The sequence below is a fragment of the Ambystoma mexicanum genome, chromosome 9 (genome assembly GCF_040938575.1).
Source record: "Ambystoma mexicanum isolate Mex_15411 chromosome 9, UKY_AmexF1_1, whole genome shotgun sequence".
NCBI lineage: Eukaryota > Metazoa > Chordata > Amphibia > Caudata > Ambystomatidae > Ambystoma > Ambystoma mexicanum.
Window position 1 is genome coordinate 295,103,782 of NC_090931.1, and position 13,704 is coordinate 295,117,485.

General features: G+C 45.4%; 1 protein-coding gene across 3 annotated transcripts in view; it reads left to right on the forward strand.

Annotated features, from left to right (window-relative positions):
• The window catches only part of ACACA (acetyl-CoA carboxylase alpha), a 1,281,346-nt gene that overhangs the window by 1,236,719 nt on the left and 30,923 nt on the right, over positions 1-13,704 (forward strand). For all 3 annotated transcript variants that reach the window (XM_069614682.1, XM_069614683.1, XM_069614684.1), the window contains one exon: positions 11,765-11,901. In XM_069614682.1, the coding sequence (XP_069470783.1) occupies positions 11,765-11,901 (137 nt within the window). The remainder of the gene's footprint in view (positions 1-11,764; positions 11,902-13,704) is intronic.

Genomic DNA, 13,704 nt, shown 5'->3' on the forward strand with positions numbered 1-13,704 from the left:
GAAAGTATAGGTCCATTAGTCCAAAACAACAGTCTGGCTGTGTCAAAACCTATGCTTCCCCTCACATCTAACAAAACATTGTGTAGGAATTTCTCTTGCTCAACAAAATAGTGTTAAATAATAAAAGGCAAAATGGAGTTAAGCTGTAGCTTGTCTCGATCTCCCTTCCCCAAGTTCCAAATATTCAACTTCACAAAGTTCAATGGGTTTCTCAGGGTTCCCTTGCCCAAGCTTACAGCACTTGGATTCACAAAGTTCACTGGACTTCTCAGGGCTTCCCTTCACCAAGCTTAAAACACTCTGGTTCATAATATTGAGCACCTCTCTCTTCCAAAGTTCCAAGTCTTTAACACAACATTCACAGTCTTTTAATGAACCACTTTGTTCAACAGCAGCCTTTCTGCATCATCTCCTCTTCTTCTCTGTTTGTTCACCAACATCCTTTCTTGGCTTCACTTTTCTCTGTTTAGCTTTATTTAGCTTTTTGCCTTTCATTTGCTCACACTTCGTTTGCTCCCCCTTTTCTGTGCTTCAGTATCTTTCCTCGATACTTACAAAGAGTTATTATTTATTTGATCAGTTCATATAAACCTTTTTTCTGTTTGCTCACATTTCATTTGCTTCCCCTTTTCTGTGCCTCAGTATCTCTCCTCAATATTTGCAAAGGGTTGCCATCTGCTCAGAGACCTTCAGAAACATATCTTCTGTGATACGCTGCAACTCTGTTACAATCTTTCATTCTCTTTTACTTCCTTCTGTCTTTATAGCATTTAATGCATTGTTCACATTAGCTTTCCATTGTCCTTGCATTAAGGCTTTCGCCTTCCCTCTGAGGCTTTCGAGAATGTGTCGATTACACGCGACCACTTCGCTACACTGTATCTGGCTTCTCATTCACTTGTGCACCAGGTTTCTTCACAGTGCTGAAACTCACCCGTCGCGTTGCAGGTCATGGTTGCTTCCTTGCTTCTCTGACTTCTGCCCCTGGGCACTCCTGGGTCCTTTCTCCACCCACTGGAACGAGCACACTGAAGCTGCCGATGAAGGACCGCTTCTCCACACAGGGTCCTCTGCTCTCTGTTCTCGGCTCCCCGGAGAATCAAATCTCCCGCCAAGTACTCGCAGGCAATTTCTCTTTGCTTCACTCTGGCGTCCTGGTGGTTCTGTCTCCTCAGCTCTACAACAGCTCAGCTCAGCATCCTCCTTGCTTCTTGCTCAACTTGACCTCAACTACTACTCTGTTTGTGTCCACATCTTTTATACAGCTGCCAGTCCCCAATAGGTTGCAAGTGTAAGGTATTAGAGTCCATTGCCTGATTTTGCCTGAACCTATTAGTGGGACATGTGTGTTATGAGGGATAGTATTCCTCCATATCCTTCTTAATACTATACTGGTATTTTCTATAGGAATTCTGCAGTACTCTTAGTTGTTCTACCTCTTCCCAGTACTTGGTGGAAGTTCAAAGGGTAGGACAGGATAAGAATGGCAATATCCCATAAAGGCTGAGGGAGAGTGGGGTAAATCGGTGTTCAAAAAAGGGGATACCATGTCTCATTGTCAGGCACCCAATCTCCAAGGACCCTCCACTCAGGTGATCCTCCCTCACTTGTCCACCACCATGGGATCCAAAAGCGATGGCCCTTGCCTCGCCTCCTGAATAGAAGATCCCTGGGGAGTAGGCAAGGGAGAACCCTCAGGTTTCTCGCACTATATATTTTTTAATGTAGTCATCATGATAGTCTTCCTTATTAGGTCTTGTAGTTCATCAAGAAAACGTTTAGTTCTTGACCTTTCTGTGGTCCTCTCTCAGCAGCACATTTCTCTACAATGGTTTCTCCTCTTCTTGGTGTCACATATACATTCTACATAATCCCTCTGTTTGATTTTGCAAAGTATCTTTACTTCTATATCTTTGTAGGCTTTTTGTAAATTGTACTCTCTATGGGACACACAGTTCTTCTATCCTCTTCAATCGTGAGCCTTATCGTTCCTTTCTCATTATATGTTTTAGGCTTTTCCTTCTCACATGCTTCAACTTTGCACATACAGGGTTCTTGCCCTTCTTCGCAGGGTTTACGTTCCCATTCTCTCTTAGTTCCCCAACTGGGCTGTTTAAATGTCTCTCTTATCACTTGTTAACTTCCCTTCTTACGTGGGCTCTTGCACAAAATGTTGATATCGGTACAGGGACGAGTTTCTCTTTTCATATATTCCCGATCTTTCTTCACTGGATTTCTCATTAAATGTTCCCCTCGATTTTCATAGTTTCAACCATACGGCTTTTTGGTTATGGTTTTGTCTTTAAGACTGGGACGATTTGTTTCATGTAAATATTGAATCCCTGGTGTCCTCCTGCTGTTACCTATGCCCCCAGTAACTCTTGTGATGTGGGGAAGGGTTGCAGGGCTCGGGTCTCGCTCGGTTATGGGTTCTCACTCTCTTCACTGTTCTTCGGTCTCCCATTCTACACTCAGCATCGGACATCTACCGTCATTATACGCTAGTGCTCGGAAGTCATTCGGACTTCCTGTCATGGCAGTCTCTGCACTGTTCTTCAGGCGGGATCATGCCACTACCAAGTACCTTCTCCTTCTCTTCTGGTTTGTACCACTTTTCTTGTGGTCCTGTTCCCCGCGATTCCAGCGTCTTGCAATTTGCTGCTCTGCTCCTTCGAAATTCATGGGCTCTGGATATATCTTGACTCTGCTTCCACCAGCCTTGATGAGGTCAGGTAGTTTCACTTGCATATCAGGCTCTCCTCTCCTCCTTCTGTTCCGACTCATCGCAGTTAAATACATATCTTGAGTTAAAGGGATATTTTCTGTATGTTCTTCAGACAGATTTCTTCCTGCATTGCCTTTAGCCAGACATGAAGTCTCCATAGTTTTCTCCATGAAAGACAGTCTCATACATGCGGCTATGGTAGTTCCTTCAGGGAGTGCCTCACAGGAACGGGAGTCCTTGTCCCCAAAGGGGGAGTCTCTTCCAGTGACCTCCCGCTTGCCTCGACCCCTGGGGTGGGTCTTGCAGAGCAGGCTCACCTTCCTAGACTCACAGGGGGAGAAGGGACGAATGTGATTATACCCTTCCCCTAATGTTGGTGGCTTCCCCATTTCTGTTGCGAGGAAATTGACTCAAAGTCTACATAGCCTTGTTCTTTCCCCTTATGGTATTCTATGTTGAAGCAAAATGGCTGTTCGAGAAACCAGCTCATTGCCCTTGGATTAATGTCTTTCCGTAGGCTCATCCACATTAACGGAGAGTGGTGAGTAATGAATCTGAACTTTCTTCCTGTTAGGTAGTATTTCAGGTGTACCACAGCACGCTTAATGGCCAGTCCTTCGCGCTCTACCCTTGCATAGGATTGCTCTTGGGTGATGAGTTTCCTACTAGTATACAGAATTGGATGTTCCACCCCCGCCATGTTCCTGAGAGAGTACTGCTCTGAAACCTACTTTTGATGCATTGGTTTGTAAAATGAATTCTTTATTGAAATCTGACATCTTAAGTACAGGTTCTTGACACTGGATACTTTTCAGACCTTCAAAGCTGGCTTCATATCTTGTTTATCCCAAACACATTTCTGTGGCTGCAAATTGTTTAGTTTTTCTGTCAAATTCGTGGCCAGGGTGGAGTAGTTGGGGATACCTCTCCTGTAATATCTGGATAGACCTAGGAAAGCTCTTAAGATCGCACTTGGTTTTTGGGGTCGGTGTTTGTTGCACCGCTTTGACTTTCTCCGTTTAAAGGGTATCCAGTAATATTATCCCCATATTGTCAGGTACTGTCAGGTTGGAGTGACATATTCTTTACATACAGTATCATATACTCACTTACATTGGGTCAGGGGAGACACATATTTAGTATAGAAAGGTTTTAGGAAGTTCTTATGGGTTATATTTTTATACAGCCAATTTTGCCCTTAACCTTCATTGCAGTCTATGGAGATTGCCCCAAGCCAAGATGGAGGTTCTCAGTCTAAATTCTGATTGGCTGGAGATTGTTTATAGGGAGGACAATGAACATTCTAAACTGCCTTTCATCGTCCTTGCCCAGCTGAGAGGTCGTGTGCCTTGTTGCTCCTGCTTAACTTTGTCAAGGGTGACAAGTTTCTAGCAGTTGAGCGGAAGATCTGAAAGTATAACAGGAGTCATGTTTGGAGTTTGGTGGAGACACAGGACAGGAGTCAGAAACTTCCATTTATTCTGAGAAAAGAAGTTTTCAAGTCTTATTCAAGATAAGTGACTTTCCAGATTTGTTGAACTTGTAAAAAGGTTATATTTATCTAAGGGATTGAATTCAAATCTGTATCTAAAAGGATTCAAGCGCGTACGTTTCTTTTTATCGCTACATGTCAAATCAAACTAGCGCGAGAGTTTTTTGTCCGTTACTTTTCGCCCGCGCGTGTGTCTCTGCGCGTGAGAGTGAAGCGCGAGCGTGTACTTTGGACTCGCGTTTACTGTTCGTTACGCAAGGGTTTTTTCCGCGTGATAAAATAAGCGCGTGTGTATGTTGCGCGTGTACGTATTTATTCGTGAGTTGGACATTAGCGCGAGTGCGTTTTACCCACGAATTGAGTCGTCAGCGTGTGTGCGTGTTTCCCACGACTTGGAGGAAAGCACGTGTAATTTTTATCGCGTCTTGGATTTTAGCGCAGGTGCGTTTTACCAGCGAATTGAATCGTCTGCGCGTGTGCGTGTTTCCCGCGACTTGGAGGAAAGCGCGTGTAATTTTTATCGCGTCTTGGATTTCAGCGCGAGTGCGTTTTACCCGCGAATTGAATCGTCAGCGCATGTGCGTGTTTCCCACGACTTGGAGGAAAGCGTGTGAAATTTCTATCGCGTCTTGGACTTTAGCGCGAGTGTGTTTTTACGCGTGTGCGTATTTCCCGCGATTTGGAGAAAAAGCGCATGATTTTTTCTTCCCGCGGTTTCTGGCTTTCCACGTGAAGATTCCAGCGCAAATTAAATTTGTTCCTGAGAAAAAGACTCTACAAAGAAAATGTTAAAAACAAATACAAGAGCTTAAAAGAACTTCATAAATCTTACTTGAAGACCTTGTTCAAGAATCTTTGATTTGAGCAGACTAACTACAAAGTTAATTTACATTCATGGACCTACTGAGAAGGCTGAATTATCTATAAGATTCTGGTCCACAAGTAAGGAAGTCTTGTCTGCTTTTCACTTCTCTGGGCATTCTGAAGAGAAGAACCAGGTATGGTTTTTAAACTATTTTGATTAAGGATTTAGAGTTTAAGGTTAGTATAGTAACCCATGAGTAATGAGGTATATTGCATGTTTATGTTTTAACTACAGGTGAAGAACCAGCGAGTTGATAGCTTCCAGCCTGGTGTTTGTTTCTTTGTCCCTTCCCCCTTTCCCCTGAAAGTGAGGTAAACTGAGCAGTTATATTTATGTCAGCTCAGAGTGCCACATTTTGGGTGGATTGTCGGGGGTTCAGCAGCTTCTGCAGACACCAGGTTCTCAGCATGACACATATATATGGTCGCCATACATAATGTCGCCGGGACAAGGTTGTGGGACATTATATATGGTATCAAGGGGGAGCGCATGTTCAATGTCATAATGGGACATTATCACATGGAACCGTTTGAAGCAGATTTAAGCCATTACCCACAAAATATCTGAGATATTTTACTGCAGATTGTGGCAAGTAACATTTTTTAATATTAGCCATTAGACCAGCATTCCTAAGAGCCCGGACGATGGAGTAAAGATAGTGTTGGTGTTCGGGCTAGCTGTTATTATGGACCACAATGTCATCCAAATAGGCACCATAGAAAGCCGTTTCTGTCTCAATACTCTGTCCATGAGGCGGTGAAAAGTAGCAGGGGCTCTTGTAGTTCAGAGTGCAAGACTTTGAAGTGGAAGAGGCCTCATGGTGTTGGAAAGGCAGTCATATCCCTATCTGCCGGATTTAAGGGTACCTGCCAATACCCTTTTGTTAAATCTAGAGTAGAAATGTAGTTGGCCGTCCCTTACTTCTCGATTAAATCATCAATGCGGGGCTTTGGATAATTGTCAAAACTGGAAATGGATTTCAACCTCCTGAGGTCTATGCAGAATTTCCATGAGTTATCAGGTTTAGAAATTAAGACAATAGTAGAGGACCAAAGGCTTTCAGAGGGCTCGATAATATCTGCCTTCAACAACTCCTCTACTTCCTGCTCAATGATTTTTCTTCTAACCTCACGTATCCTATACAGCTTTAAATAGATTGCTTTTCCTGGTGGTGTACGGATATAATGGAAGAAGTTGGAGACCCTTCCGGGTATTTCCAAAAACACTTTGGGGAATTGAGCCAGTACGTCCCGCAGATACGCCTGGTGGGATAGTGGCACCTGAGGAGAAATCAATTGAGTTTCCATTGCGGGGTTAACAAAGTGGATGGCCATACTTACTGCTCTCTTCTCTGTTCTTCGGTCTCTTGTTCTCGGCATCAGATGTCTACCGTCTGCATATGCATACGCAGATGTTCAGACTTCCCGTTGTGGTAGTCTTGGTACTGTTCTGCGGGTGTCCTACCCACCGCACTGCGTGCGTGGTCACGGCACTACCAAGTACCTTCTCCTTCTCTTTTAGTTCTTACCACTTCCTTGTGGTCCTGTACAACTGGATTCCAGCATCTCGCAATTTGCTGCTCTGCTTCATCGAAACTCGCGGGCTCTCTCATGTACCTTGACTCTGCCTCCACATGGCGTGAGGAGGTGAGGGGGCTTCCCCTGCGTTTCAGGCTCTCATCTCCTCCTTCAGTTCTGACTCGTCGCTGTTAAATACACATCTTGAGTTAAAGGGATATTTTCCTTATTTTCTTCTGACAGATTTCTTCCTGCATTGCCTTCAGCCAAACATGAAGTCTCCATAGTTTTCGCCATGGAAGACAGTCCAATATATGGTAGATCTCACAGTAAAGGGAGTCCTTGGTCCGAAAGGCGAAATCTTTCTCTGTGAGGTGCAACCTGCCTCGACCCCGAGGTAGGATCTTGCAGAGCGGGCTCACCTCCCTAGCCTCAAAGGGGAATCTCCTACTAAGGGAGAAAGGACGAATATCTGCGATTCATCACAACTGCCACAGCACAACAAGAACATATGAACGGCAGTTATGCACACTGCTAGTTGCCAGTAAAAGTAACTTATAGTCTTTAATTCCTATTGTTTGTCATCTGCACTGCAGAGTTACACTCGCTACACAGTTCTGGGTCTCAATATTTCCAAATGATACGTTATTGCAAAATGGCAGAACAAGCCTCCCTTTGTGGTGGAAGCGTGCCAAAAGGTTCTATATTTTACATTGAGGGTGTCACAGTTGAGAAATGAAAAGGCAACCTGAAGCCAATTCAAATTCAATGGTTTTTAATTGTATTACAAAATAAACAGTCAGTAATTTGGTTAACTTAGGTCACTGCGTGTGTTGTAGGATGTATACAGTACCCACAGCTTCTTTCTAGGACTTTGGTGCTTAACCCTTCTCTGTCTCCCAAGATCTGGCCCACCTTCCAGTCTTGAAGAGTCACAGTCTGAGATTTAAAGTTTCCAGACTTCTTTGTGTGCTTGGTCTCAAGTCTTTCTGTTAACCTCTGGGCTTTTCAGCATGTCATGGCAATACTCAGACAATTACCTGGCACCACCACTCCTGGTGCCTTTGGTAATCTTAACAAGGATGAGACGTGAGACTCTTTAAGTCATTGTCATTGACCCTTGGAGTTGTATGTTTTTCCCTTCCAGCCATGTCAGCGTCCTCCAGTGGAATATAAGACTTCTCCACCATTGTGCAAATCTTCCTTGTGTTGAGACTCTTGGACCATTCTGTTGATCTCTTGCCAGTCTTCCTTCTGCCTCAACCTGTGTTCTTCCACCTCGCGCCCTCCCTCTTCTACTTTCTCCTTTACATTTATTATTTGCTTTTTCTTCACCCTTCCCTCTTTCTTCTTGTCCTTCTTTGTCTTGCTTTAGCCTCTTATCCTACCGTTTTCCCTTCTTTTTTTGCCACCTCACAGTTTCCCCAATACTCTTGTTGCTATGAACCTCTCTTTAGGTTTTACTCATTATCTCTCCTCTACCCCTTAGCTTTGTTCTTGCTCTTTCGAGTCTTCCAGTTGTATGCCTTTTTTTACTGTTTCCTTCATTCTCTACCTAACTCCTTTCCTTCTCTCTTTGTTTTATTCTCCGCTCCACTATCACTCTGATCCTCTATCAGCTTCTCTCTCTCTCCTGCCTCCAAACCTCAGACTCTCCTTTTAACCTCTTCCATACCTTGATCTTTTACCACATCCACTCCTCTTTCTTTACTCCAGCCTCCAATCTTCTACCTCTACTTTCCACTTCCTCCTCCTCTTGTCTCTCTTCTTGTCCACCCCTCCTCTTTCCTATCTGTGACGAATCTTTGGATGTCGTCACTTCTCCCATAGGGGGAGCCCCTTCCCATGAGGCGAGGGAAGTGAGGCTGCTACCAGATAATCCCCCTGGGGGTGGTACTCAGTGGGAGGATCTCATGGGGAGGGACCCCCCCTGTGGGACTAGGGATGATTTTTCAGGGAGAACGTGATATACTTCCCATCAATTCCCCTCACCTAACCCTCTTTTACCTTGCCATCCCATGTACACATGTCATGTACATAGTAGTAGCAGTACTGAGACGAAGAAGAGGCAGGTCCACCTTAGAGAGAGCTCTCAGGGAAATACTGGGACATGGAGGAGGTGCTTAGGCATGAAGAGCGATCCTCAAAACACAGTGGAGCAGTCTAGTGTTTCAAGAGTTCTGATTGGCCAAAGCCAATACAAAATAGAAGAGGGAAAACCTAGCAGGGTGTCCGACCCTCCCATGTGGATCTGTGAGCCTAGAGGACATCCAGGATGGAGCAGAGAGGAAGCCACTGACCGGGATGTGGGAACGGGAGAAGAGGTGTCCCTACCCGGTATTCAGTACCCTGGCTGACCAGATGCTGGGAGAGCTGAATTCCAATGGAGCGGAGCCATCAGACCACGCAGTGGTGGCGAGCCTCGCTACCCATACATCACCAAATGCTTCGGAGACGATGTAGTAGTCCTGCAAGCACACTGATAGCGTGAGAAGCCGAGCAGAGAAACATAAGTGCTTGCAACCGGCAAACCTGACCCGACACAGTACTAGGGCTATTGGGGGAAGAAAGTAGGGCAAGAGAAGCCTGAAAACCAAGCCGGGACCCATACATAACTTTAGAGACTGCCTTAAGTAATCTGAGACACGATAGTACCTGGCAGGATAATGAACCAGGTCTATCACCAACAAGATATAAAAAGGAGAGAAGAGTCTTGGACCCGCAACTGAAGAAAAAGGCCATTACAATCACTCTTCCTCGTTGCAGTACCTGACAAGGAAGCAAACCAGGTCTGCCAACTGGTGTTTGGGACCCGCATCTACATAGGAAGAGCATCACAATCACTCTTCATTGTCGCAGTGCTTGGCAAGGAAATAAACCAGGTCTCCCAACATGGGTCTGGGACCCACACCCAAAATAAGAACCTGACACAATGAACCTGAGTAGGGCCTGTGGAAAGGAGGGCATTCCCCCTACTAAGGTGAAACTGCAAGCCAAGAGAGATCAGGGGATGGAAGCCATACCCTCTGGTGTTGTGTACAGTGAAGCCAAGAGAGATTAGAGGAAGGAAGACATACCCCCTGGTGTTGGGTACTGTGAAGCCAAGAGAGATCAGGGGAAGGAAGCCATACCCCCTGGTGTTGTGGTGTGAAGCCAAGAGAGATCAGGGGAAGGAAGCCATACCCCCTGGTGTTGTGTACCCTGAAGCCAAGAGAGATCAGGGGAAGGAAGCCACACCACCTGGTGTTGTGTACCGTGAAGCCAAGCAGAGGGAAGCCCGGGGAAGGGAGTCATTCCCCTGGCACTGTGAAAGTATTGAGAACAGGATACCTGGAGAAGAGAGACGATCTCCATGAACGCAATGGTGAAGAAAACTATCGGCAATAAGGAATGATGTTTGAGTTGGAACTGAGAACCTTACAGCATCACACGCTGGAAATGTGTTTTGTATCTTGGAAAGGAACTGAAACCTGGGGGAAGGAGTCATTCTCTCAGGCGAAGTTCCACCTGCAAAATGAACTATGGTCCATTGTCCAGAAGAAGGGAGCCATTCTTCTGGACCAAGAAGATCCACTACCTCTTTAGTATTAGTTACAAGTGGGAGGGCCAGAAGTAGGCATTTTGACACACAACAGTGGACTCTTTTCATTTACTTAAACATTCTGACTGAATTCTCAGTTCCTTAGCTGAGGCAGGGAAACCCCTCTTAGAGTTAGTGAGAGATAGGTTTCCTCTTTATTTTGATTAAATACGTTTATGCTAACAATCATTCCACCCGTGTGTCGGTCTCCTCCTTCTGCACCCTTACATATACATCTCTCTGTGAACCTGCACCACAGCCACCGCATTCCCACTCCCCCCTCTCTTTAGGTACCTTTTATAGTTCTGTGCCTTTTGCTTTGGTTGTCCGAGTGGAAAGGGCTGTGTGTATGCGCTGTAAATGTGATGCATGATTGGTTCAGGTCTCTGCGAACTACAAGTCACTGAACTGGGCACCATTGATCAGCAGACTGCCTTGTGGCTCTGTCAGGAAAGATTACAAGAACTGCAGCTGCCATTTTCAATTCCCTCAGCTTGCTCTTCCTGTTTGTTCTAGCTGCTATGCTGTTCCTATGTATATTGGTGTAATCTTGTAAGTGAGTTCACGCACAGACCTGAGAGACTCGCCCCAAGAGACTTGGTCTCCCATTCTCAATGCTGGCATCTTTCTTATGATCGCTATCGGTGTTGGGTGGTCCCGGGTGCCCGCATGGATTGGTATATGGTGGACGCACAAGGCTGGAGATGGAGTGGGGAACCTAAGACAATCTCCTGTTTACTCGCTCTGGGGCATATGTCTCTGAGAGTGTGTTGGTGGTCGCCAGCCCCCAGGCTCACCCCACTCTCATTCTCAAGCGCAGCATGTAACGTTCTCACAGTGGTCACATCTTACGCAGCAGAGCGCCTGCTGTACCTTATCAACCTAGCCTGCTCTTAAGCTTTACAGAGCCGCAAGTGGTTGCATGTATGATGCAAGATTAACTTAAGAATAGATGTTATTACCCAATTTAATGATACCCAATTTTTCAAACTTGGTAGGATGAATGTTGGAATTGACTATACCAGAATTTGAACGTGTGTCCTCTAGGCTGAACACATTTGAAGAATAAGCAGCTTAACTGGTAGAGATATCTTCCCCGTGAGCCACTCTTGTTTAACCAACCATTTCCACAATCATGGAGTTGCTATCTAAGATTTTTGTAAACTGTCCAATGTAGTATGTTTGAGAGTACACATAGATATTGCCTAGAAAGACTTATTGAACTCCACAGATAGAACAACTTTTGGAATCCATCACAGATTTTGTCAAGTATCTTGTAGATGAGCAAGTATTAACAAAAATAAAATAATCTTGTCTGTCTACTTACCTAAAGAATAAGTCTGCATGGCTTGGGCATACCCTAAGATGTTATTGCATAGTACTGCAACCGATAGGACTGAAGCTTTAATAGTAGATTTCTCATTACCACTTCAAGCATGTTTAACTCCTCGCTGGTGCATCAACCTCCCCATGAGCTGGGTGCCAATGCATCAGATGGAAAGTACCTTGTTATCATTCCAGGCAGTCACTGTATTGTGGAATTCACACAGTGGTCTGAAAATCATCCACTCCTCTCTCACTGCAGGCATATCTGTGGGATAACAATAAGGACTTGGTGGAGTGGTTGGAGAAGCAGATGGCAGAAGAGGAGGGGGTGCGCTCAGTGGTGGATGAAAACATCAAGTACATCTCCAGAGATTACATCCTCAAGCAGATACGAAGGTAAGATGGGGATGGGTCTCATCATAAAAGCTACTAACGGACATCCATTTATCAGTGGATATGCTTGACCCTCATACACCTGTGAGAAATAGGGGGTCATTAGGAGTTTGGTGGTATCACGCCAGTAAATCGGGTGGGATACCACCAAACGGTATTACTGTTCGTGCTGCCTGATATCCCAGAATTACCAGGATATTACAGGTGGCGGGAAAGGCAGTAAATCCCCATTCTATGGAGTCCAGTAGGACTCCATGGAGGGGATTGCCAGTAATACTGGCAGTTTTTTGCCGATGAGGGCCTGATTTACCTCCAGCTCTTGGCTGAAGGTAAATCAGATAACCCCCATTGCAATGTGTACTCTGCTAGTTTGAAAAAGTCCTAATGACCCCCAAAAATGTTCTAATGGATTGTGTCGACCCACAGATTCCTCATCCTAGATATTTATTCTCCTGCTTTGTCAGCCACAGAATTTCTTTTTCCCACTAGGAGGTGTCTTGCAGACTGCTGATGATGGCCGTCGAGTCGTTTCCGTGAATCGGTCATGACGTTGATGCGGGTACAAATAGCGCGCTCTGTGGCCCGTGACCTTGGTTCCTTTTTTCCACATGCCCAGCACACTACTTGGAACTTCGCTTCTGAAATCCTCTGACACACTTAGTTGTCTTCAAAATTCTTTGAAATTTTCTAATAGACTTTACATCATGTCTACTCCGAAACCCTCTGGTTTCAAAAACTGCTGCAAATGTATCGCAAAAATGACGTTTACCGATCCTCACAGAATTTGTTTGTGGTGCCTAGTTACTGACCATGTTGTGGTGGATTGCAGCTCAAATCAGGTTATGACACCAAAGACCTCAAAGCAGAGAGCCTCCAAATTGGCCCTTTGCCGATCATCGTCGAAGTTTCCAAGTACAACACTGTAGAAGACCCAACCTGACGAAAAGAGCTCTGTGGTCGATAAAACACCCGAGAAGGAGATATGTCTAACAAAACACTTTAAGAGATTCCACTCGAAAAGCGACATCCGTCCTTCTTCTTCCTCTACGAGGAAGAAGAGGTGAAGGCGTTCATCGACTGACTCATCCCCGGAAAGACAGGTACGGTTCCTGTCAAAATCCACCTTGGTGGAAAAGAGGGAACAGTTTCTTATCAAGATGATGCAGGTCTTTGAGAAAGCGGCCCGTCGTTCTCTCTTTCTCCGGGACTCGACTCACAACCATGTTGTGCGCCTAAGAGTCCGTGACCAGTGACATCCTCGATTCCACTGTCAACGATATCGACGGCTGATGCATTCTTTGACATTCCAACGGCGCCATCAATGTCACATCCTAAAGCTTCAACGACAGTTGAGGGTCCCTTGGGTAGAATTCATCCCAAAATCTACTAGGGGATTGTATGTCCTCTTTTCATGACATGTTTCAAGAGCATGACGGCTGGGTTCCTTTCGGGCTCGAGCCCATGGGTCTCGCTCAACATCCCGAGAAGTTCCAGGACGAGGAAAAGAGCTTGTCCGACTTAGCTTTTGCCCGGCATGACGTAAATGGCTTGGACACCTCTCTTGGGGTGGAATTCCCACAAGGAGATCCTAGAGCCCATACCAATGTGGCATGTAGGGAAATGATGGATAAGTGGACGGATGACTTAGATTGGGGCCCCCCACACGGCGGCATTACGGAATGTGACTTGACTGACATTCTAGACAAGGGCACATCCTTTGAACCCACCCTCCCATTACATAATGCCATCAGAAATCCTCTCTTAGAGCTATGGAAGAATCCCCGCTCGGGGCCAGCAGTCCACAAG